A 26,020-nucleotide genomic window follows, 5' to 3' on the forward strand; every position below is an offset into this window, starting at 1 on the left:
TTAATTTAGGATGGTTGTCAAATCATTTTATATCCTCTAACCTGCCTCTGTGTGTATGTGTGTGTGCGAGTTTGTTTGTTTGCTTATTACGTAGTTAGTTTCATGTATCGTAGTGTAGCTCAATAAATCTTTGTTCTCATTTTGTAAGAATTGTGTTCTTGTTTATGTGTTTCTAAGTCATTGCCTCGAGCTGTAGATCTTGTTACCTTGCTAAAAGTTAACTCAATACTGTGTTATGTTATTATCGTTGGCCACATAAATAATATTAACAAGATTGGTAAGATACGATGACTTCTATTTGCAGGACAAATGGTAAATAAAGTGTGAATCTTTTAACCTGATTCAGTCTGACTCAATTGAGTCAAATCAATGATTCAAATCTTTAAGATCCGGTACATTGAAATAAGCTAATAAACCCTGATCGATCTTAAAATGTAGGTTGATTCCCTAAAACATGATGAGCCGTACTGTAGAGAAACCATTCACTCAAGTTCAAGCTTGGTGAACTCTGACCTGCGAAATCACATCACTTGACAGTGTGAGACCTATCGAAGATCAAAACATGACTTCTCTGGACAGAAATATAAAATATGAACCAAACGCTCTCCTTTTTAAGGTCTAAAAATCTTGTTTAATCCCGCCCCTTTTTGCAGTGCCGTACAACAGAATTTTCCATGCTAAAACTCTAATGTGATTGCAGCTTCGGTGTGGAAAGAGTTTCAGCAACTCCTCAGACCTTAATAAACGCATGAAGACCCACACTGGAGGGAAACAATTGACATCTACTCAGTGTGGGAAGAGTTTCAACCAATCAGCAAACCTTAATGACCACATGAAGATCCACACTGGTGTGAAAGAGTATATGTGCTTTGAGTGTGAGAAGACTTTTATTACAGCTCCAAAATTTTAACTGCACGAGACGATTCACACTGGAGAGACCGCACAAGTGTTTACAATGTGACAAGAGGTTTAATCACTTAACACATCTGAAAACACAATAGAGGATTCACACAGGAGCGAAACCGTACAAATCTGATTAGTGTCTACAGAGTTTCGCTCATTCGATGCAGCTTAAGAGATGTTTCATAAACTAATTTCGAGAGGAGCACGTGATATGATTGAGCACTGCTGGCCACACATCCGTTATCAGTAGTAATCCAATCAGAGTGATCCTAGCTTAATATAAATGGTTCACTTTCTCCTTATTGCTCCATCTTCGTTTTGGAAGAATGCTTCCCTCTTTAAACGCTCCAGCATTTAACCTATGCTTCAGCATCATTTAACCTTCCGACATGAAAAACAAACAAACAAACAACAACTCCTCCAGCCAGAACCCTGCTCTCCTCAAAACTTCACCTGCAATCAAGCCTGAATCCCCGCAAGACGCTGGCACATTAGGGGCCTCATGTACGAAGACTTGCGTGGAAATCATACTAAAATGTTGCGTACGCACAAAGCTGTAAATGTGTACATTTTTCAGAAGTATGAAATTCAGATGTATGAAACACTGCGTACGCTAAATCCCACGCATATTCTTTTGTACATCCAAATGAACGTAAAACTGAGCGCAACATGCATGAGCACAAAACCCCTCCCTGCCTCCTGAATATGCTAATGACTCTACTTTGGCAAAACCAAAGGTAAAAGCAATGGCAAAAGCATGCGAAACGAGAAACTTTGAACAGAATGTGAATTAGAGGTGCTCCTTTCGGAGGTAGACCGGAGAAAAACGGTGTTATTTGGTGTTATTTGTTTGTCCACCGGAATTAATAACAAAAATAAATAAATTGAGTGGGAGAGTTTAGCTGATGCGGTTAACACAGTTGGGTCTGAACATCGCACTGAATGTAGTAAACAGGAAAAAGTGTGATTTATATGTGTAAAATGTTGCAGTACTCATAACTGTCTCTGTGGCGCAGCTCGTAAAATGCAGGAGCATGAACTCAACCCTTCGAATCCAGCGTCTGATGAACTCATTTTGCATATAAGATTTTGCCTACTATTTATCACAAAGAAGACAAATAGGAATCATTAATAAGTCTGTGCATCATATTTTATTTGCACATTTATTGAATGGAAATGTTTCTGATTCACGTATGCAAATTCATCTTCAGCCCACACCCTTAATGCCATATTCACTCTAGACTTTGGTTTTGAGATGTTCTGAGCTAACATCAAAATTTCATCCAACATTATACCACAGCATAGCTGATTAACTGCAGGATGAAAAACTCCCCCCGCCCCCCCACCACCACCAAACACACACACACACCCATTTCAAACCCTCTTAGCTTTTTATACCTCAAGAGAGTAAAACCTTATCAGGGAAGCCCAGCTGATCCTCTCCAGCAGACCTCCACCTACATGCATTTCTAGGCCTCTTTCCCTCTTTTCTTCCTTTAATTTTCCCTCCAAACTCCAATTATTCCTTACTTCCATTCACTCTTATTCACCAGCTCTGACCCATTTAGGGGTCACACAAATTTCAATTGCCGTAGCAGCAACGCTCTAATCAAGCTCATATATAAGCTTCCCATACCAGTATCATCACACTCCCCTGCATAAATACAGCAGCATATGCTTATGCAGGAGCACACATTGCCTCCACACGGACCCACTGCACCTCTGCAGCAGCAGAGACGCTTAGCTGAGCTACAATCCCATATAGCGCAACTGCAGCGACGTTCTAGCCGACCCCTTATTTACTCTCACCTCTACATATCACTAACGACAGGGCTTTACATTCTTACGGGAACATGCATGACTATACTACACTGACTACCAGTGCACCTCTGCAACAGTAGAGGAGACGCCCTGCCAAGTTACATTCACCTAAAGCACCACTGCAGCGGCGCTATAGCTGTGCCCCTCTTTTATTTACTCTTCATATCACTATTGACTATATTAAGCACTCATAATGCTCCAATGCTGACTACCATTGCACCTCTGTAACAGCAGAATTGCTCCGCCGAGCCTTATTCTCCCTCTGCACCCCCCCACCCCCACACACACCCTTCTCTATTTATAGATGACACAAAGTAACACAATTCTGATTTAGAGATGCTTTATAGCAGTTCTTTGCCACACAGGCTTCTCCCAGTCACTTATAAACAGGGCATCTGTGGGGGCTTAGAGGGTGTTGGGAGTTGATAAGTCAATATAGAGAAGTTTGGGGGCCTTTAAAGTATTAGAAAATCTTATATTCCTTTGGAAGGTAATAAAATTAATTTTTGTACAAGGTATCTTTGTATGCTAAAGTTTGACTGTATTCAAGCTGTGAATATCAGAATACTAGGTAGTTATGTAATCAGTAGAATTCTACTAAGATTTGACAGCTTGCTGCTTGTTTACTGCAACACCATTATTTTGCAGCTCTATAGGTGACAACCTTTCGAATCGGCTAGTTTTTTATATACATGTTTTCCGTATACGAGTGTTTTAGTTTGGATTAATTTCTTACATTTAATATTTTGTAAATATTCTATAAGATAAATCTCGCCAGCATTTCTGGTTGAAAAGCGGTTATAAGGTCTTTAAATGTGTCGAAAGAGTCTTAAAAAATGTATTAAAGGTGTTGAATTACTTTCTCTCATTTCTGTATACTATTTTTCAAAATATAAGCAGCCATCACAGATGCACAAAGAGCTTTTACAGTGTAAGAGTTGAAATATTGCAAATATTTTGATATCTTTGACCATTCAAAACATGAGCTGAAAACAGAGACTGGTGACTCCACAACCCAGCAGGTGGGAATGCGGGAAAAACCAGTTCCTGCTGCATTTGCATCTGAGCCCGCTGAAACTCGGCTTCATCCACCCCATCTCACACATATGGTCATTTCAATGTTTGAATGTTCTAGATTAACCAAACTGACTTTAACTATCATGTTTGATATCATTTGAAATGTCTCAGTGCGATTGGTACAATGGTCTCATTCTCTCAGAAATAGATATAATCAAAACAATAAATATTTAACTTCAGGCATCTTTTGAACCACTGTGAAGGGTGTGACTTTTCCACTAAGTGTGAATGCCTTTTGTTATACACACACCCCCTTCCTTGAGGGAATTCTTGGATTATTTAAGGTAAGGTTTGAGAAAGGCTCAGGGCGATTCTGCCTAACCAGATCAGCCCATAACATAGGGCCTGCTCCATGTTATGTATATTTCAAAGTCAGGATATGCATCTTTTCATCTTGGATTTGTCTTTGATAATTTGATGTTTTGTATTGATCGTTTACAGAGATGTATAGTAACGAAGTAGAACTACTTCACTACTGTACTTAAGTACTAAAAGGCAGTATCTGTACTTTACTAGAGTATTACTTTTTTCTCCTACTTCCACTTTTACTTAAGTACATATTTTCCATGAGTTTAATACTTTTACTCCGATAGATTTTTTATGTGCTGCATTGTTACTCGTTACTAGGGGTGTCAAAATGATTGATATCAGTTCAGTAATAGGTCATAACCGGTTATTACGTGATGACGTCATTTATCTCCTGTGCGCGATGTCGCAATACTATGGCGAAGGACGGAGGCGCGAGGGCGAGGCGGCACAGCATACCACCCGCTAGTTTACTATTAGGGAGAAATGTTGTAAAACTTCACCCCTGCCTATCTCTCGCTATCTCACTTTGGACATTTGACCCGCTGGCCAGTTTGTAAGGTAACTTTTCCTATATTCTTAGCTGTTAAAGCTGTGGATCCAGACATGAGCGTGTCTCATGTGCAATTAAGTTTTCTCCACTGTGTCTATTACCTGTGATAATCGCGTATTGTTCCCGCCATGGGTGAACAGCGCATAGCCGTGTAAGACCCACCTGTCAGCGCTCAAAAAGCAGGCGGGATAATATTGACATGAGTTTATTAGCTGTAAATGCTCATGCTGTCTTCTGTGCATGAGTTTTGTTTGATACATCCAGAAAGAGTGTTTTCTTTGAGCAGGTCAAATTAAGGGCACAGTTTGTATATCTGACTGCTGTATTAAAGGACAAAATTGTATTTAAAAAAAACCCTTTAACTGTCACACCAAGACAAAAGCAATAGAAATTTTTTTGATTGCATTTCTTAACTCCTAATGTTGCTAGTTAACACAATCAGTGCATTTTTATTCAACACATCACATTATTTCTAAAATATCAGCCTCTACCAAATGGTTGAGATGTTGGTTTATGGTAAAAGTACCAGAATTAATAAATATACTACAGAAAATATGAACTGTAAGACCAATTTCATTAAAAACATAATAAAAATAAATAAAAATTATTACTAAATCATAGCCATAAGCCATAAAATATTTCAGATTTTCATTTAACACAGTAATACACACATTTTCCTGTTTTTTTACAATACAATCAAAATCAAGTGAATTAGTGAAGCAGGATTTAGTTTGCTTGTTTAGTTTAGTTTCACGAGTGCTTCCAGAAGACAGAACTCCTGTTTATTGTGGTATTAACCAATCAAACTTCAAAACTCCCAAAGTGTGAGTGTGTGTGTGAGTGAGAGTGAATAATGTGTGAATAAGAGAAAACAACAGTGTGATTTTACCTGTGTGTGTGTGTGTGTGTGTGTGTGTGTGTGTGTGTGTGTGTAAGAGAGTGTAAAAACAATTGCAACCTATGTAATGTCCCCACAATTCACAAAAATGTGTGTGTGAAAGAGAGAGATAGAGAGAGAACTGTGTGTGTGAGAGTGTATGAATGTGTGAGAGTGGGGAGAGAGTGTACATTTAGGTGTGTGCAGGGCAGTGTGTGTGTGTGTGTGTGTGTGTGTGTGTATGACAGAGAGAGAGAGAGAGAGAGAGAGAGAGTATGTATGTGAGTGAACAGGCTGAATGATCTCATCAGTGAAGGCATTTTCTGGTAAAAGGGCCTGACGATGTGAGCTCTTGTACCATAGAAAATATTTACAGAGAAAAACAGTATCATAAGCCATGTTTCTTTTCGTTCTGCTGAATTATTTTAAAAGATTTTTAAAATAAACAAAACAATTAGTGTATTTTGACTGCTTTCTTTAATAACTACATTACACAATACTTGTACTTTTACTTTCAGTACTTGAGTAGTAAATTTTAAAATAAACTACTTGCAATACTTAAGTACAAAAAATGTTGAATACTTTTGTACTTCCACTTAAGTATGGTGCTTAAAGAGCACTTCTACTTCTACTCAAGTCAATTTTTGATAAAGCACTTGTACTTTTACTTAAGTATGGTTCTCTAGTACTTTATACATCTCTGATCGTTTATGAATTAACTCATTGAATTTGGCATAATAAATTTACCTGACTAATAAATTATGTTTTGAACCTTGTGTTATTATCACTGGTAAATGTTGTTGTCCATAGCACTACAAGCCACTGTACAGGTTAGTAACGGACTAAAACATGTTAGACGGAGCAGCGTGGCACGCTTTACAATGTTGTTAGAGATCCGACTAACAAATTGGCATTAATTCAAGTATACTTAGACTGTATAAGGCCAACTATTTAGAACAACAAAATATTGTTGAAACTACTTTAAATGTGGATATTTAGGCCTTCATCTACAAACTTATAATCCTGTGCGATTATTATTAAAATACTTTGTCTTTATTAAGTAGATAACAGATCTATGGGGACCACATAAAAATCTCCTAAATTGAGTAAGTAGGGTTCTGCCTTTTTAGGAGAGTGGTTAATCGCCTCTGTTTAATGACCAAGACTGACAAGCTTGTATTAAGAGATTGTATACCCGGCTGGTGCAAGACTCGGGATGCTATCGGAATCTGAGTAAATGAGAATAAGGTATAATAACAAATCAAAAGAATATTCAATCATAATCTAAATTAATGTGAACGGAAACAAAATAACCTTCTCAATGTTTTATAATTGGAGTCAGATATAACGAGGATAAATATATTAATATTCTAAACCACCTCATACTAAAATTGGAGTCAGATATGAGCTAAGTTTAATATAAATCAACATTGTGCACTCGAAAGACCGAACATGCAGTGAACCTTCATCCACCAGTGGATACCGTCATTGGACCAACTGGGTGGACCCTACAACAGCAACAAATCCAGACTCTAGGAAGGTGGTCACCTGATGCCTTTAAGACACGTCCTAGCCAAATGCACTCCAAAGAAGCCCAGATGACTCGCCAGCCATCAACCCACATCCACTGAAGGGTGAGGGCATGACCCAGCCACCTTTTTTTTCCTTTCTGCTAGCCTGATTAACAGTCAGTCCAACCCCAACCCCCCTCCCACCCCCCCACCCCCCCACCCCCCCCACCCCCCCATTGGCCACATGGTTGATTGGAGTTCATCTAAGCCCCCCGTCAACCCCGGCCATTTCAGCAAGAGTCTTCACAGTGCGCAATAGAGGAAAAAAAGGCATCTAGCAAGCGCGATCATGAACAGTACATTATATAATATAAGCTAGTAAACATCTGGACACTCGTTTCTCGCTATTTCAGTTGTGACGAACACAAACAACAACAAAAGCCAGTGCACGAGGCGCAGTGTGCGATAGAGGAAAAAAATTTCTTCTAAATACTTCATCTATCTGTAATATTACCCCCTGTTTCATTTCTCTCATATGGGGGTTTTAGAATTTATTTTAATGTGTAATTATTCAATTGAAAAACTCCTAATCAAACTCTCTATACTTCACTAACAAGTGCTTCCAACATGGAGCTTTATAAACACAACTCCTCCTCATGGTTTTCTTATTTGGAATAATGTCAATATCCTGTATAAAAATAAATCGCTATTTTTTCACAATCGATATAACAACGGACTAATATTAGTGAATCAATTATTTGATAATGAAGGAACATTATTTACACTTACAGAATTTATCACAAGATACACAATTCCTCCATTACAGGAGTTTACGATACTGACTGGGGCAATACCTGCTGGTCTACACATGCTGTACAAAAGCAGTGTTTGTACATCAGCGCTTTCTGTTTATCCTCCTAAACCTGACCAGACCTCAGTCAGTATATGTTTCTCTGGATTTAAGCTTCTGACTTCATAGAGTTTATCCCATTAAAAAAAAATGTCTGTGTAAAACTAATATTGAGTCTGAATGCTGTTTTTGTGAAAGCTTTAATGAAGTTATTTTTACATTGATTCTGGTTTTGCCAATATACTCCAAAATTTTTGATTAATGTTGAAGCTTTTATTGCTAATTAAATTTTAACACAATTTTCCTTATCTTATGAACATGTGATTTGGGGTTTTTATGTTGAGCATTGCTCTTTAAAAGATGCTGGTTTTATTATAAACTTTATTATATTATTATGTAAACTTCACATGCATAAATACAAGTTTAGGAAAAGCAAATCCTCTCTTCATGGTGCTAGAAAAAGAGATTCAAATGAATATAAAAGTGATTCTAAAGATTTCTAAGTCTAAAAATAGAAAAGCAAGTAAAACAGTCAACATATGCTCCTCCTTTAACATATGTGCATAAAAATGTGTGTATATGTGCATTTCCTGTAGTAAAAGCGCACTTAATAACTCTTAGTGATAACTAAAATGAGAAAAATGTGTGTAATAATTAACCTAGTTAAGCCTTTAAATGTCACTTTAAGCTGCATAGAAGTGTCTTGAAAAATATGGCAAAGACAGTCATCATGGCAAAGATAAAATAAATCAGTTATTAGAGATGTGTTATTAAAACTATAATGTTTAGAAATGTGTTGAAGAAATCTACTCTCTGTTGAACAGAAATAGGGGAAAAAATAAACGGGTACTAATAATTCAGGGGGGGCTAATAATTCTGACTTCAACTGTATATCTAAACATGTCACCAATTCTTGAGATATTGGACAAAACATGAAAAAAAATTCATTTTACATACATTATTAATAGAATATTTTGCACAATCATCTCCTCTGATTTAATTTGACTATTTATTATTTGTGGTTCAGTCATTCACAAGCATTAAAATGAATAAAAATATTATTTAAATGATGAAGAATATTTTGATATGCATATGTATTCCCTAATGTTATGTTTACTTTTAAACATATAATAAAAAGAACAAATAAATAAGAGCTGCTAAGTTTGATTTTACTAATAATATTAATTCATTTCTCACAACCAAGACACGTCAAAACTTTGTCTTAGTTACTGAGGAAAATTATTTATATTTTTATTGTCATTCATCCTGAATTTTGAGAAATGACCATACAAAATAGTAAACATCCGTATTGTAATAGCGAGTATCGATAAACAGATATATTGATTAAAATAAGTTTGGAAACCCCTTCAGAAATAGAGAGATAACACATGTACATTTAAATTATGTGTTGCAAACAATAAATAAAAGACAAACTACAACATTTCAACTGAATGTAATACAGTTTAATGGTTTTCTTGATTTTTCCTCTGGTTAAACATTATTCATTTGTGTGTGCTGTTTCTCTTCACTGTGATCTTCAGTTATTTTGTTCAGTTAGTTCAGTTTTGCCTTTGGTACTGACTAATCTATTGTATAAACACACTTATTGAATATTATTGAACAGCGTCCTATAGAAATTAATAATAATATAGCAGAGAGATCTGTATGAGGTGTACTCATTTATATATAAATCTCTAATCTTATTTTATAGGTTCAACATTGCTCTAAATATTCTTCAGAGACCTCTCAGATTTCATCTCAAACACCTTCTCTAAATCTTGCTTCAACACACTCGTGCTCAGAGAATCTGCACAGATATCTTCAGCTCCAGTGGTTTGTGTTGTCTCAAGGACACGCCCACAGTCAGGAGAATCTCATGAATATTCATGTCAGTGTCACTCTGTGGAGCCAATAATATTTCAGGATACACCTGTAGATCACACAGGTGTGTTTTAGTGAAGTGAAAGAGTGAAAGAGCTCAGATTGTGTTCCTGCTGCACAAGAGCGTCTGTACTTCTGCATGTGAGTTTAACACTTCTACATTATGCTGATTTGTGGAGATGATGAAGGGTTTATATGTGTGAGTGTGATTTAAATGTCTGATCCTGAAGATCAAATCCTCAAACACAGATTAAACACTGAGTCAAACACACTCATTTAAACACTGTGTCTAAAAGCTTTATTTTTAATCCCTTTAAAGTGTTTGTGCTCTTCTATATCAGACTGACTCAATAGTTTATAATGATTCAGCATTAAATATAACTCTGAACAGAGTCAGAGTCACGAAATCAAAAGTAAAGTTAAAGCAGACCTTCCAGTTAAACAGGAAGAAAAGCTGCTCAAAACAGGTTTCTTCAAGAGGTGGTTTAGATTGTTTTTTAAGGATTGGTTGTGTTCATTTATTTTTATTATTAAAATGCTGACTTTCATTACACAAATGACATTTGACCCTTCACTGTCAGCAAACGTTTTTAGTACTAACTCAGTATCTTAGTTAATATATATAATGTCACTTGACAAAGTATATATCATATATTATCATATATTACATTTAACCTTTGTTAACTCATTATAACTTAAATATTAAAACAACAACAACTGCACAATAGTCATGAATTGATTTATAAATTGAGGTAAAGTTGCTTCATATTCGTACATTTGTTAATTTTGGCTACTTTAAATACTGGCTCTGAAATGGCGCATAAGAATGACTTAAACAACATTAGCACGGTTTATTTGACTGTGACTATTGTACTTTGATAGTCGTTGGCTAATAATGTGATTTATTGAGGTAAAGTTGGTCTTTTATTCACACATTCAGACTTTCTCCTTAATAAAATAACTTCAGAAAATGATTCTGTGCTAATTTGAAATAGTAAAATCATATTATATTATTATATAATGACCATCAATATACAATATTAACAGTCAATTAAACAGTGCTAATGTTATGTTGAAGTCATTCTTACGCGCCATTTCAGAGCCAATATTTACAGTAGCCTGTCTTTAGTTGTCACAGTACCAAAACAAACAATTATAAAAACAACTTTTACTTAATATATGATTTCACTAGTCAGAATTAGCACAGAATCATTTTCTGAAGTGATATTATTAATGAGAAAGTCTAAATGTAATATTCTGTAAACTGAATTTATGAATGTGAAAAACAGCAGATTACTGGCGACCACAGCTGCTGGTATTTTTCTGTAAAATCTAAAAATGAAAAAAAAAAAGAAAAACAGCAAAACGGTTTTTGTGTCACCATTGTGGAGGATAATAGCGTCTGTGTTCAAGTCCGAGATGAACTGAGAATATTTGTGCGAATGTAAAACTAGTTTTAGCTACTTTTAGCTGAAGATGTTTAGTGAACACACAGATGAAATGAGCTTTAATAAACCGACCTGTCTGTTCCTCAGACTCTTCTTTTTTGACTGTAAGCGCCTCTTCTTCAGTCTTCACATCTTCACTCTCCAGTTTAACAGGATCCATATTTCTTCAGTCGATTCAACAGTTGATATCTTTTTGATCAATCCAGTATTTTCTATGTAACTCCGCCAACACTCTTTCTGGGCCAGGATGATGGAGTTTTTCATCATAATGCTGAATCAGGAGTTGACTGAGTGGGTTTTTGGGTTCAAGTACAACTGTGTGCACGGTATCTGGCTTAAGCAGTTCACTATGTCTCAGACGACCACCGACTCTAATAAGTCCAGTTGAGTGGTCAAGCTCAGGGGCTAGGGCTAATAATCTACTGTTGGAAAGTAAGGGTTTGTTACCTCTTAATGCATTAAGTTCAGCTGGAAAGCACATGGCTTGTGCCTGCTTCAGGACTCAGTACTCAGCAGCTGCATGGTCTTGGGCACATACTTCTCGGGTTTGATTAGTTTGCTTTAACTGCTCTTGTGCTTTATGTTCCACCAACTGATCAAAGCTGTGGTACTGTGAGAATTCTTGCATTATATCAGAGTAGTCTATCGTGGTCAGGCTACAAAAGGTTACCCCACTCTCCTCATCAGTAATGTCTAGGACTGATTTCTTTGTATCTTAAGGCCAGGTACTTGAGTCTTGGCACGGAAATTGAGGACCCTGCTGCCACTGACTGGGAACTGAGAGCTGCTGAAGGGTTTTGCTGTGGGTTATGTCGTCTGCTGGATTGTTTTCAGTCAGCTCCTGAATCTCTGCGATTCGTGTACCCACAAACACTTTATATCTGCATGAATCGGATTGGATCCAGGACAAGACTGTCTTGGAGTCACTCCATAAATGAACCTTCTGAATGTTCAGTGTCAGTTTCCTTTCTAGAACTTTTGCTAGTTGAGCTCCACTAAGTGCTGCACAAAGTTCCAGCCTGGGTACAGATAGCTGTTGTTTTGGGAACACTCGTGATCTGGCTGTGACAAATGCAACCTCAGCTTGGCCTTGAAGACTCTGTGTTCTCAAATATGCTGCTGAACCGTATGCTTGACTCGAAGCATCACAGAATATGTGGATGTCTCCTAAGCAGGACTCAGAATCTAGCTCTGTGCAGGTGTAGCACTGTGGTATGGCAATGTTGTTCAGGTGCTGCAGTTCCTTCTCCCATTCTTGCCAGGCTTGCATAAGTTCCATTGGCAGCAATGGGTCATCCCACCCATGTTTTTTTTTTATTTTTTTATCCCATAACCTTTGAACCAATGCTTTAATTAGTGTTGTGTAGGGGATTATGTACTCTGGTGGGTCATACTGACAGGCTAAGACTTGGTAGGCGTACCTCATTGTGGGTATTTGTGGCTCCCTTGGATGAGTTTTGTAACCAAGTGTGTCTGTTTGGCAGAGCTAACGTAGACCCATGGTGGACTCAAAAACATCTCGCTGCTTTTCAGAAAGCTAAAGCTATTTTTTTCTCAGATCTAGCTTATGTAGGAAAGTGAGCAACAGCAGAAGGGATGTTAGAACCCCACCGCCTTAATTCGACCCCCCCATACATAAGTAGAGTCTGCAGCTTGTTCACCAGTTTGGATGCTTTGTCACTTGATGTTACACTCTGCAGGTAATTGTCCACATAGAAATGTTGCTCCACAGCTGCACGTGTGTCTTCACCTGGCACAGTATTCTCCTGAACATGTTTGAGGACAGCAAATGTTGCGCAGCATGGACTACATGTTGTCCCAAATGGCAGAACTCGCCACTCATAGATGCTGACTGGATTATCACAATGCATGTCTCTCCACAGAAATCTAAGAAGCTGTCTTTCTTCTTCGAGCAGCCAAATCTGATGGAACATGCCTTTAATGTCACTCATGATGGCAACAAAATCCTCTCTAAAGCGAAGCAACTCTCCTAACAAGGTGGAAGGAAAAGTGGGCCCATGCAGCAAATACTTATTAAGGTTATGGCCTTGATACGGGAAGGAACAATTGTACACTACCCTGTGTTAGCCATTATGGTGCACCATATGGTGTGGTACGTACCAGGATTCATGTGTTTGCTCGATTGCTTTGGGTGATAATTTGATCACATAACCAGATTGCTCCAGCCTTTCGACATCTTGGTTGTACACCTTTGCCAGTTCTGGGCTCTTGCTGTACTGGCTCCATGGGGTGATCAAGTTGTGATGATCAGAACCTATAAGCAGCACTGGCTGGGCCTGCGAAAACGCATAAGGAGGCAGTCCTTTAAGATATTTATATTTTTTTTGCAATAGGGCAACTGGATGTGAATGTTTAGCCAGACTCAAATTTGCTGCAGTGAAAGCACTCTTTATTTTGAATCTTTTGTCTGGCTGATATGCTGGAAAAAAGAGTGAAAAATACTCTTGAACCATGAATAACTTGGGTGTCGTGTCGAACTGTCCTTAAAGAAAGCTTCTCTTCCTGTCTATTAGGCTTAAGTTGTTCTGCTGCATTATGAAGCAAGATGGTACGTTCAGACCTATCGTCCAGAATTGCATAAGCCCTCAGTAAATGCTTGCCATTGTGTAACAACACTTTACTGATTTTCAACATGACCTGGCTGCCGTTTGCTGGCCGATCAAGGTACAGGATCTGACTTTCTAGAGGCATTTCAACTTGCTTCATCTCAGCTGATTTTGTGTTGCGGTCATGTAGGACATTTAGGTGTTTGCCTTTACAAATTTTACAGATGGCCTTTCACCTGCATTGAGCAGCTTGATTTTTTCATCCATACCTCCAGCATCTCTTATTTAGCTTCACTGGTTAGCTGTGCAAAATTTGGGCACTGATTAAGACAGTGGTGATTTTTGTCACAGTAATGACAGTATGATTCTTGCCTGGAGTTTGAATTTCTGAAGGTTTACCACTGGAGTGTTTGGAGACTGCTCTGCACCCTGCAAAATGGCTGCTGACTGTAAAGTGTGCTTATGCTGGTATAAGGTATAGCTGTCAATCAGTCCCAAACTACCAATAAATCCCTAAACCTTTTCAACATATTGTATAAACACACTTATTGAATATTATTGAACAGCACCCTATAGAAAATAATAATATAACAGAGATCTGTATGAGGTGTACTTATTTATATATGAATCTCTAATCTTATTTTATAGGTTCGACATTGCTGTAAATATTCTTCAGAGACCTCTCAGATTTCATCTAAATTGTTTACCTTTTCTAAATCTTCCTTCAACACACTCGTGCTCAGAGAATCTGCACAGATATCTTCAGCTCCAGTGGTTTGTGTGTTGTCTCGAGGACACGCCCACAGTCAGGAGAATCTCATGAATATTCATGTCAGTGTCACTCTGTGGAGCCAATAATATTTCAGGATACACCTGTAGATCACACAGGTGCGTTTTAGTGAAGTGAAAGAGTGAAAGAGCTCAGATTGTGTTCCTGCTGCACAAGAGCGTCTGTACTTCTGCATGTGAGTTTAACACTTCTACATTACGCTGATTTGTGGAGATGATGAAGGGTTTATATGTGTGAGTGTGATTTAAATGTCTGATCCTGAAGATCAAATCCTCAAACACAGATTAAACACTGAGTCAAACACACTCATTTAAACACTGTGTCTAAAAGCTTTATTTTTAATCCCTTTAAAGTGTTTGTGCTCTTCTATATCAGACTGACTCAATAGTGTCCAATAATTCAGCATTAAATATAACTCTAAACATTTAGAGTCACGAAATCAAAAGTAAAGTTAAAGCAGACCTTCAAGTTGAACAGGAAGAAAAGCTGCTGAAAAACTAGTTTTTTTAAAGAGGTGGTTCAGATTGTTTTTTTTTTATGGCTTGGTTTTGTTAATTTATTTATTTCTTATTAAAATGCTGATGTTCACTAAACAAATTACATTTAACCCTTATCTGTCAGCAGACGTTTTGACTACTAACTAAATGTGTAGTATGTCACTCGACAACGTATATAACATATATTAAATGTGAAATATATGAGGTGTCAGATCAGGGAACTGCATTCATTTGAAGAAGTGTGTATGTAAAGTGTGCTGTTCTTCATCTCAGTATATTGTCATCTCCAGGTGGTGGTCAGCGGCTGATTGTTTCCTCAAAGCTCTGCTAATGTCTGCATTGGTGTTTTAGCTGCAGTATGGCAGAGGAGCGAGTAAAGGACTCTCTCTCAGAGAAACACAGGTATTGACTCTGTTTTTACACCATTATTTCAACACTTTCTCTGAAGAACAAAGACCAAAAACAATGCACTTATTTGTGTTGCTATTGCCTGATCAAATGATGGACAAAGCTTCAGTTTACAGCTTCAGCAAATGTGTTTAGATCATTCTAGATTACAGACAGCTTTAATCTGTGCTGAGAGCAGGTTTTAGTTGCTCAAAGGTGCGGTCTATTTTAGTTCTTCAAAATAGCCTTAACACACCTCCTTTATAGATTGTAACACAATCCACAAAATGGTGCAAACGGATGTGCTATTTTAACAACATGACATAAAACATGAAAATTAAAGTTGTGCTGATCTGAAAAAAGCAACAAATCACACTGTTCACCTCTTGCACCTTGTGATTTATTTATATATATACATAAAAAAACTTGATATAATAAACTTATCATATGTTTCTGTTATTAGTAATACTTTGACCCACATGCACTCTGTGTGTGCAGATATACGCAGGTTTTTAGCCCACCACACAGCAAATTTTAGATAGTAGATTTAACTACCTTGGAGTTAAAATTAACACTCCCTCAGAGTTTATATGGGAACCACTATAAGTGTTAAAAATAACACTTTTGAAAGTGTTAACATTGTCAACACCAAGAGAGTGTTAATTAGCAAACTCTTATTGTGTAAAATATCTGTTAAATTTCCGAAAAAATACCAGCAGCTGTGGTTGCCAGAACCTTTTTGTGAAAAACATGGAAGTTTTATATAACTGTATAAATTTACAAAAAATAACCATATTTCATGAACTAACACATTGTTTATTTTACAAAATCATAGCTTAGTGCACGAAAATGTAAAGTCTTTAGATGCAATAATGTTTTCATGTGTGATTGCTAGTAGATTTTGACTGCATTAGTAACTACACAGTTACCTTTAAACAAAAGAAGATGCAGCATAACATCAAATTTTCTCAGTTCATCTTGGACTTGAACAGAGACGCTATTATCCTCCACAATGGTGACACAAAAACCGTTTTGCTGTTTTTCTTTCTTTTTTTTCATTTTTAGATTTTACGGAAAAATGCCAGCAGCTGTGGTTGCCAGTAATCTGCTGTTTTTCACATTCATAAATTCAGTTTACAGAATATTTCTGTTAAAAGCACATTTAACAGTCTGTATTTTGTTTCGATCTCACACTGCAAATTTTAGATTTGGTAGATTTAACTACCTTAGAGTTAAAATTAACACTCCCTCAGTGTTTATATGGGAACCACTATAAGTGTTAAAATAACATTTTTGAAAGTGCTAAAATTTTTAACACCCAGAGTGTTAATTAGCAAACTCTTATTGTGTAAAATATCTGTTAAATGTATGCCAAAATACTGGCAGCAGTGGTTGCCAGTAATCTGCTGTTTTCAACATTTTACATTCGTAAATTCAGTTTCCAGAATATTTCTGTTAAAAATACATCCCATAGTCTGTATTTTTCATTCGAACACACTTAAGCCTTAAATTCCACAGCAAAATCCTCACTAGTGTCCTCACTACAGAGGGCTGAACACTCAGACAGTGATGAAGTTAATGAGACAATTAAGTGTCTAATTAAAGGAGGATTGAGAATTGTTGATAAACAACTGTTAACAAGCAGAATCACTGAAGGACAGAAAAACACAAGCCAAAACCAAAGATGAAATCAACTGAGAAAAAAAAAACTCTAAATAAAATAATAATCAATAAAAATAAAAAAAATTACACAATAAAAAATGTTATTTTTCAACATCTTTAAAAAAAAACTCATCAAATAAACAACTTATCATGGAGCTTCACCTATTACTGACCTTTGACTTTATTTCTGTCATGTGAACAAAAGCTCTTAATAAAATTTCTGCTTTAGTCAGGCTCTTCAACTTCTTACTATAAATGTCTTTTATTTTGGCTGCTATAGTTAGTGTTAATTACACTATTTATACATATAGCATAGAAAGCTGAAAGAAAATTAAAGTGTCAGTCTGAAGAGATTATTAATGATAACATAGCCATCCTTTCCTGCTTGTTTTCTAATTCAGTATCATATTAGTTATGTGGGAGAAATAAATAATATACATAAATGAAACCACTGAAGCTCCAATAAAATAAAAACAATATTTACAATGAGAATGTTTGATCTATGGCAGAACTCAAAAACACACAGACATCAATAATTAGTCTTTGAATCTCAATAATGGTGACAAACAAAAAAATAAAAATCAAGTAAAAAAAAACACTGCTGAAATATCACCTCCCAAAAACAACACAAAATAAAGGAAAAGAAAGAGATTGTAAGAACATAAAGCTGCATAATTTATTCATGCTGCAATGCATGCTGGGAGCTTTGTACTATGCTGGCACCAAGCATGCATTGCGGCATGAACTACACTGTTAAAAATTGTCCCGTTAAAAAACAGTAAAATACTGGCAGCTGCAGTTGCCAGCAATGTACTGTTATTTTACAGTATGTTGCTGTAAAAATACATGGACTACATTGATTTACACAATACTCAAGTGAACTCATTTTGCTCACTGAAAGCAACTGCCTCAACTTGGTCAACTGCTGAATGAGTTTATGAAGTAATGTGCTATATATGCTTAGAAGCATACTTATAATGATAACTTATTTTAGTTAATTAGAAAAGTTCGGTTTAACTCTAATGTCTTATTTTTCACAACAGCACACATACATGTAAATCTGGAATCACCAGAGAGATTCTGACTGCATCAGCAACTAAACAGCCGCTATCTTTAAATAGAGAAACATGCAGAATAACATCAGCAGTTCATTGTTCATCTTTAACTCATACACTGGCTCTACTCTCCTCCACAACGGTGACAGACAGAAGAAATTAGCTTCAGGTTTTACAGTAAAATACTGTTTTTTCCTTGATTTAACAGTAATCTACTGGCAGCTGTGGTTGCCAGCAATATACTGCTTTTTTACAGTCTACTTCCGTTGTGTAAATTAACAGTATATTAATGTTAAAATACATTTTTACACTGTGTTTTTACCTCTCACACCTTTACCCTTTAAACCCCAGAGCATATACTTCAGTTTTAATTGAAGTGTCCACACTACTGAGTGTTCAAGAAACATGGAGCAAAGCTGAAGTAAATTCATTAATTAACTGACTAATTAAATGATAATTGAGGATTAACAATGAACAAATGAAGAAATACTGAAGGGAAAAAACAAGAACAGAACATACAAAACTTTAGTCACAGCTTTATAATGAAATAACCTGAAGAACAACAAATGATTAAATCCTTTAAATGATCAGCGGATGATTAAACAACTCTACAAACATCATCACCAGCTACACTTATTACTTAATACATGTATGTTTGTATAACATCTACTAAAGTTTTTCTTGAGAAAAAGTGAAAGTTTTACGTCACCATCATGGAGAACAGAGTTTGCTTTAGTTGGGCTCTTAGCCCTGTCATTTTAAACATTTATATATCTTGGCTGCTGCAATTGTTAAGAACTTTGTTTGAAAAGCTCCTTTGATGTGGCAAGCCAGCCAAAAACCTAAACAAGATCTGCTGATGTTCATGTTGCTAATAAATGGCAGAGTCTGTTCTCATTTAGTATAATAAAATTTACTGCTCCTATTCAATGTTAAATCTATTGTTTTACATTATATGTATATATATGGCAATGATTTCTGGAAGTTTTTAAGAATATCTTGGACAATAACACTGCTCTATGGTGTAAATCGCACTCAAAGAGACATCAATAATCAGCGTATGAACCTCAATAATGGTGACAACTAACAAAATTAACAGTTTAACTCACAAACAGGCAACTGAAAGTCTAAACATAAACAACAGCAGAATCAAACGCAAATAAAGAAAACTGAGACCATTATACAACATTTATTTATACCGCAATGCATGCTGGGATATTTGTACAGTGCCACTCCCAGCATGCATTGCAGCATGAAACATTTGAGATGTTACCATTGTTGAGATACAAGGTCAAATTCATGAGGTCTGAGTGTGTATTTGTCATAACTGAACTGTTTTTGTATGTTATTTCTTAACTGTTAAGTATTTATGGAGGTATCTTTTCTGTTTCCACTTCTCATTAATTAAATTAATACCTGCAACTAAGCATAAAATCTATTGCATGTGGCCCTTCTTCCAGATTTATACCAAAATATTTATCAGAACTAATTTCAGACAAATGGATTTCTCTATTTATTGACTTCCCAACTTTATTGCTATGGTACAAACGTTTTGTAAACTCTGTATTACAACAGCTGGAAAGTCGTCTTAAATGAGATCAAGGGTGAAGAGCCCAACTAAATCAGCCCCTCACTCCATTACGGTGACACAAAAAACACCTTAATTTCTGTTGGATCTCAATGAGAATAGTATGGAAGTCAAATCAGTCAGTAATAAGTGTGTCTGCTGTTGTTTGTGGAGTTGTTTAATGATCCTCTGCTGAGACTGAAGCTATTTTATTTTATTTGATTTTATTTAATGTTGTAACTCAAGTCACTGTTTGTGTTTCTTGTTTCTTTTCTTCAGTAATTGTGATTATTAACAGCAGGTGTTCATCAGTGTCTGAATTCACTCATTAGTGTTCATTAAAACTGTCAGGTGAACTATATTAGTTAACTAGTGTATGAAATAGTGAACAAGGGCACAAAGTGTGATTTCAAACACAGACTTCAAAACATCGAATCTGAACTCTGTTAGCTCACAGTTTTCTGCAGTTGGTTACTTTCTCGAAAACAAAAATGATACCCAGAAAGCACTGTTTTTAACAGAATATTACTGTTTTAGTGAAAAAACATTATTTTACCGTAGAATCTGACCATTTTTTAACAGCAATTTTTTACAGTGTATGCGGCTTTTTTTTTTTAGCAACCACAGTTGAGGTTCATGTCCTTATTCTTGATGCCTGTGTGTCATAAAGAGCAAGCTGGAGCTTGAATGTTTATTGAATGACACTCTAGTTATTAATTGCATCCTAATTGTTTGTTGAATTTTCTATGAAGAGTAGCAGACTACCAGTAGAATTGTCCCATGCAGCTTTAATACAACTATATTTGCATATTCTTATGAATCAACTTAATAAACACCAGAAATTAAATCTATAATAATTAAGCATAAACAGTATAGTTTCTCTTGACCTTTCTTGCTATAGCTGATGAGTTTTAGAAACACAGCTATTGCAGCCAGAGAAATATTAGGCTATAAGAGTAAAGCTTCAAGAGCTCAAATAAGCAGCCTCTGATCTCTATGATGGTGAGGTCAAATGAAATATTTTTAATAAAAAATATAAAACTCTGTTCTTTGTCAAATATTCTTACAGAAATGAAGTCAAACTGTAATCAGTGAAGCTGCTTATGCTATTATTTAATTGAGTTGTTTAATCCTCTGTTTTAATTCAGTTGGTTTGGTGTGAGGCTGTGTCTGTAGATTTATTTCTTCCTTCAATTTCTTATTCCTTCAGTGATTGTGCTTGTTAACAGCAGGTGTTTATCAGCAGGTGTCTGATTTCACTTATTTGTGGTCATTCGCTCTGTCTAGTGGACTAAACTAATTGACCAATTTAAGGGCCAGGTGAATGAGGGTGTGGCGAGATTTCAGACACTCTGATTAGTTTCTCAAATACAAGGGTTTTCTACAAAGGTAGATATATGTTACTCTGTGTGACAAGGAGGCAAATCAGCTTCTTACGCCGAGAGGGTTATTTTACCTTTATCTAACTCTAGAATTTTAACACTTTACTCTGAATTACCACAACACTTGAAATTTAACACCAATGAATTTGCTGTGCACTAAGTCTATTTATTTACTAGTGTAAATGTGAGCACATTTATATTATTCAGTTTATACATTAATTTTAGTAATGTTATTGACTATATAAGAAATGTTCATGTGATTTATTTACAATACAGTTTGTAAAGTCATATTTTCTGTTTGTTAATATTATATGACAGATTTGTTTTGTTTACCAAATATGTGGATCTAAATGGATTAGCATTGTAAACATTAAATAAGACTTTAAAAGTTTTTATTTTTATTTTATGTATTAAGTTTTTAGTTATGATACGATTATGATTTAGTTTTGATATTACGACACCTATGGAAATCATTCTGCATAAATTCTGCTGTAGAATTAGCAAAAATGTAGAAAAAGAAGAAAAAAACATGATGAGAGAATGCACAGAGCTGTAAGTAAACGCCACCTAAATATATTTAATATGAATATTGACTTCAACCAAAAACTTTGAACGCAGGAGACACACAAGAGGGAGTGTTGGACTGGGATTCACATATTCAGAAGAGTATAATAATGATCTGATGGCTATATTGATCTGAAATTTAACTCATTAAAGATTTATCTTACACCTTGAAAAACACCTTGAGGTTGTGATGCTCATTTTCCTCTGGTGTGTTCAGTGTGAGATCAGGATCATGTGTGTCCAGCGCTGTGTCTCTGAAGAGTGACCGGTCAATGGGTCCTCCACCAAACCTAAGTGAGAAATCACCATCACCTGCCCAAAGGTATTTAGTGTTGTACATTATTGCCCACACTTGAACTGTATTTCAGTATTCATCAGGACATTTTTATTATACTTAATATGTTATACAGAGTCTCTTTAATAAATTGTGTTCTATAATGTTGGCTATCTTGGATGTCTCCCTTTTTTACATAATTTCCGAGCCATAAGGTATAACCATGGGGTCTACTCATTGATTGTTTGTGTTGTTGTTGTTCCTGCAGTGTGTATAGAGATGATCAGACTGGAGACCTGCAGCAGGATTCACTCCAACCAGAACATGATGAACTTCAGAGAGTCAAAGAGCAGCACAAAACCAGCATGAAGAACAAGTATGAGAGATTATTTGAGGGAGTCAACCATGGAGACACTCAAACCCTCCTGAACAGGATCTACACACAGCTCTACATCATAGAAGGAGAGAGTGAAGGAGTGAATGAAGAACATGAGGTTTTACAGATGGAGAAAAGAGCCAGAACAAAACCCTCACAACACACTCCAGTCTACTGCAATGACATCTTTAAAGCCTCAGCTGGAGCAGGACATGAGGAGAAGATCAAGCAGGAGAAAGCCCAGATCAAGACTGTTCTCACTAAAGGCATCGCTGGAATCGGGAAAACCGTCTCTGTGCAGAAGTTCATTCTGGACTGGGCCGAGGGAAAAGCCAACCAGGATGTAGATTTCATGTTTGTGCTTCCATTTCGAGAGCTGAACTTGATCAGAGATCATCAGTACAGTCTTCACAGACTTCTGCTGGACTTTCATCCTGAACTTGAAGATCTGGAGCCCAAGATTTATGAGCAGTGTAGAGTTGTGTTCATCTTTGATGGTCTGGATGAAAGCAGAATCACGCTGAACTTTTCAGATGAGGAGAAAGTTTGTGCTGTGACTGAATCTTCATCAGATGAGAAGAAAGTTTGTGCTGTGACTGAATCTTCATCAGTGGCTGTGTTGATGTGGAGCCTCCTGAAAGGAGATCTGCTTCCCTCTGCTCTCATCTGGATCACCTCCAGACCAGCAGCAGCCCATCAGATCCCCTCCAGATACATCAACCGTCTGACAGAAATTCAGGGATTCACTGAGCCTCAGAAGGAGGAATATTTCAGGAAGAGAATCAGCGACGAGCATCAAGACAGCAGAATCATCTCCCACATCAGAAGAGCAAGAAGCCTCCAGATCATGTGCCACATACCCGTCTTCTGCTGGATCTCCTCCACTGTGCTTCAGAAGCTCCTGGAAGAAGATGTGAGTGCAGAAATCCCTCAAACTCTGACTGAGATGTACATCCACTTCCTGCTGATTCAGATCAACATGAGGAAGCAGAAGTATGAAGAGAGAGATCCAGAGAAACTCCGGCAGGCCAACAGAGGAGTGATCCTCAAACTTGCTGAAGTGGCTTTCAGACAGCTGATGAAGGGCAATGTGATGTTCTATGAGGAGGACCTGATTGAGAGTGGCATAGACGTCACTGATGCCTCGGTGTATTCTGGGATCTGCACTGAGATCTTCAAGGAGGAATCTGTGATTCATCAGAGGAAAGTCTACAGCTTCATCCATCTCAGCTTTCAGGAGTTTCTGGCTGCTTTCTTTGTGTTTTGCTGCCATTTAACAGAGAACAGAGAACCGCTGAGGGGGATTTATGACAGTGAATATTCATATGATCAATATCTACAGTCCAGCTCTGAGAAGTCTCTGTATAATCTGCTCAGTTCAGCAGTAGATAAAGCTGTCAGGAGTAGTAATGGTCATCTGGATCTGTTCCTGCGGTTCCTGCTGGGCGTCTCACTGGAGTCCAATCAGAGACTCTTCCAGGATCTGCTGACACACACAGAGGAGAGCTCAGAGAACATCAGAGAAATCACACAGTACATTAAAGACAAGATCAAGACAGATGATGAACTCTCAGGTAAAAGACCCATCAGACTGTTTCAGAAGACGAAAAATCTCTCAGCTGAAAGATCCATCAATCTGTTCCTCTGTCTGCTGGAGGTGAAAGATCAGACTCTGGCCAGAGAGATTCAGGAGTTTGTGAAATCAGACAAACACTCAGAGGAGGAACTCTCTCCTGCTCACTGCTCAACAATCTCCTACATGATTGAGATGTCAGAGGAGCCGCTGGATGAGTTAGACTTTAATAAATTCAACACATCAGCTGAGGGAAGACGGAGACTGACAGCAGCTGTGAGAAACTGCAGAAGAGCTCTGTGAGTATTCATTGATTGATCACAGAAGACACACATCAGTCTGCACTGAAGACTCAGATCAGTTTAGTGAATCACTGCCCTGCTTTAACAGAAAATCTTTAGCTGGCCATATCGTCCCCCTGTGAGATCGCTGATACACCATATTACTGCATGGGGACACGGCGGCAGTGTTCTGTTTCCTTATTTGCTCATTTATTTCATCATTTCTAAACGTATTTAACAAACTTTTCTTGACTTTTTACTCACACAAACAACATTTGTACTTATTTAATAATCTACTTCATTTGCTTTACAGTTTATCCTGGAAAATAACTCAAATCCCTGTAAATCCCTGTGCTCCTCCAGCTGAATAGGACATTTGTTGATGTGTATTTGCTCAAATCTAACACAGTGTTGCTCTTGGATAATTGTGTTTGTTTTCTGATCAGAGAAATAGTGTAATTTTAGACACAGTATTGCCGTCTCGCCGCAGACATGCCTCTAATATTACATTTACTGTAGGCCTAAACACTAAACTTTACACTGAGCTCAGTAAAATGCTCTCTGATTAGTTATTAATAATCTGTTCAATAATTCATTACAGTCATATGAATGGGGAAATACAGGTTTAGTTTAATGTAGATTAAATAAATAAATAAATTGTTTATTTTAAATGAAATAAATATTCTTGTTCTGAAAATGTCCATGTGTCTGGAGTAGGGATGCACCGATATGGATTTTTTGGCTGATACCGATAACCGATAATTCTTCAGAATTGGGGGCCGATAGCCGATATATATATGCCGATAATTATAAGTATTTAAAATTGTTATATATATATTTTTAAAAAAAATTCCCAGAGATGGGTTGCAGCTGGAAGGGCATCCGCTGATGAACTTGCTGGATAAGTTGGCGGTTCATTCCGCTGTGGCGACCCCGGATTAATAAAGGGACTAAGCCGACAAGAAAATGAATGTATGAATGTTATATTTTTATACAGCAAAGTTCATAAAAGATTGAACTGCTCTTATGAACTGAATAGTCTATACTCAAAGCAAAAAAGCTAAAACTTCAAAATTACAAGGTGATTATAGACCTATATTCACGATTTCACATAAATCAGCATGCAAAAAATTATTTTCTTTTCTTCATAGCAAATTAACATGCAAGTTGATTGTTGCATAAAAATAATAGTTTAAATAACAAAATGGTATTTAATTGACAAGCAAGTTAAATATATTTAAATAAGATGAAAATTAAAGAGCTAAGGACTGAAACCAGCTCAAATGGTCATGAATAAAACATGTTACAGTGATGTACACATCTACAAATATGTCATGTCCGAAAAAGCCTTTATCAGAGATGTTTTGACAGTTCAGAGCCACCGTACAAGCGAACAGCTAAATACAGAGAGTACGTTTAGAAAATGCGGCACAGATTCATCCTATTTGGCGTTTTGACATGTCACATGTAGGTGCTGCTTGTTAATCAGACAACATTTCTGCGCTCGTTCTTGCCGTCAATCGCGGGAAAATGATCGATGAAAAGTTTATGATAAACCGCTGAGAGTTTTACTCAACTGTAGAGGCAGAGTTGCCATCAGAGTCAGATTTTGATACAAAACCTGCATTGAGCTGACTTTATGACAAACACAGAGCAGAATATAAAGACAGAATAAGCGGCTAGTTAAGAGCCCCTTTGACTGGATTCAACTCTCGCCTCTCCCCCGTGCTACAGTGTGTGTGTGTGTGTGTGTGTGTGTGTGTGTGCGGTGACAGCTCTCACGCGAGCTCGTTATAATCAATATGAACATTCCGATCA

The 26,020-nt window shown here is 36.8% G+C and overlaps 2 protein-coding genes across 2 annotated transcripts in view; one reads left to right on the forward strand and one right to left on the reverse strand.

The window, feature by feature from the left end:
* The window catches only part of LOC110439461 (uncharacterized), a 1,085,403-nt gene that overhangs the window by 1,022,095 nt on the left and 37,288 nt on the right, over positions 1 to 26,020 (reverse strand). The gene's annotated exons all lie outside the window — the stretch shown is intronic.
* Positions 14,695 to 24,224, forward strand: si:ch211-22k7.9. The gene is made up of 3 exons (NM_001126485.1): positions 14,695 to 14,759; positions 15,433 to 15,483; positions 21,916 to 24,224. Exon 3 carries the CDS (start codon positions 22,338 to 22,340, stop codon positions 24,222 to 24,224), a length of 1,887 nt encoding a protein of 628 aa, NP_001119957.1. The 5' UTR covers positions 14,695 to 14,759; positions 15,433 to 15,483; positions 21,916 to 22,337.

This window comes from Danio rerio, chromosome 4 (genome assembly GCF_049306965.1).
Source record: "Danio rerio strain Tuebingen ecotype United States chromosome 4, GRCz12tu, whole genome shotgun sequence".
Taxonomy (NCBI): Eukaryota; Metazoa; Chordata; class Actinopteri; order Cypriniformes; family Danionidae; genus Danio; species Danio rerio.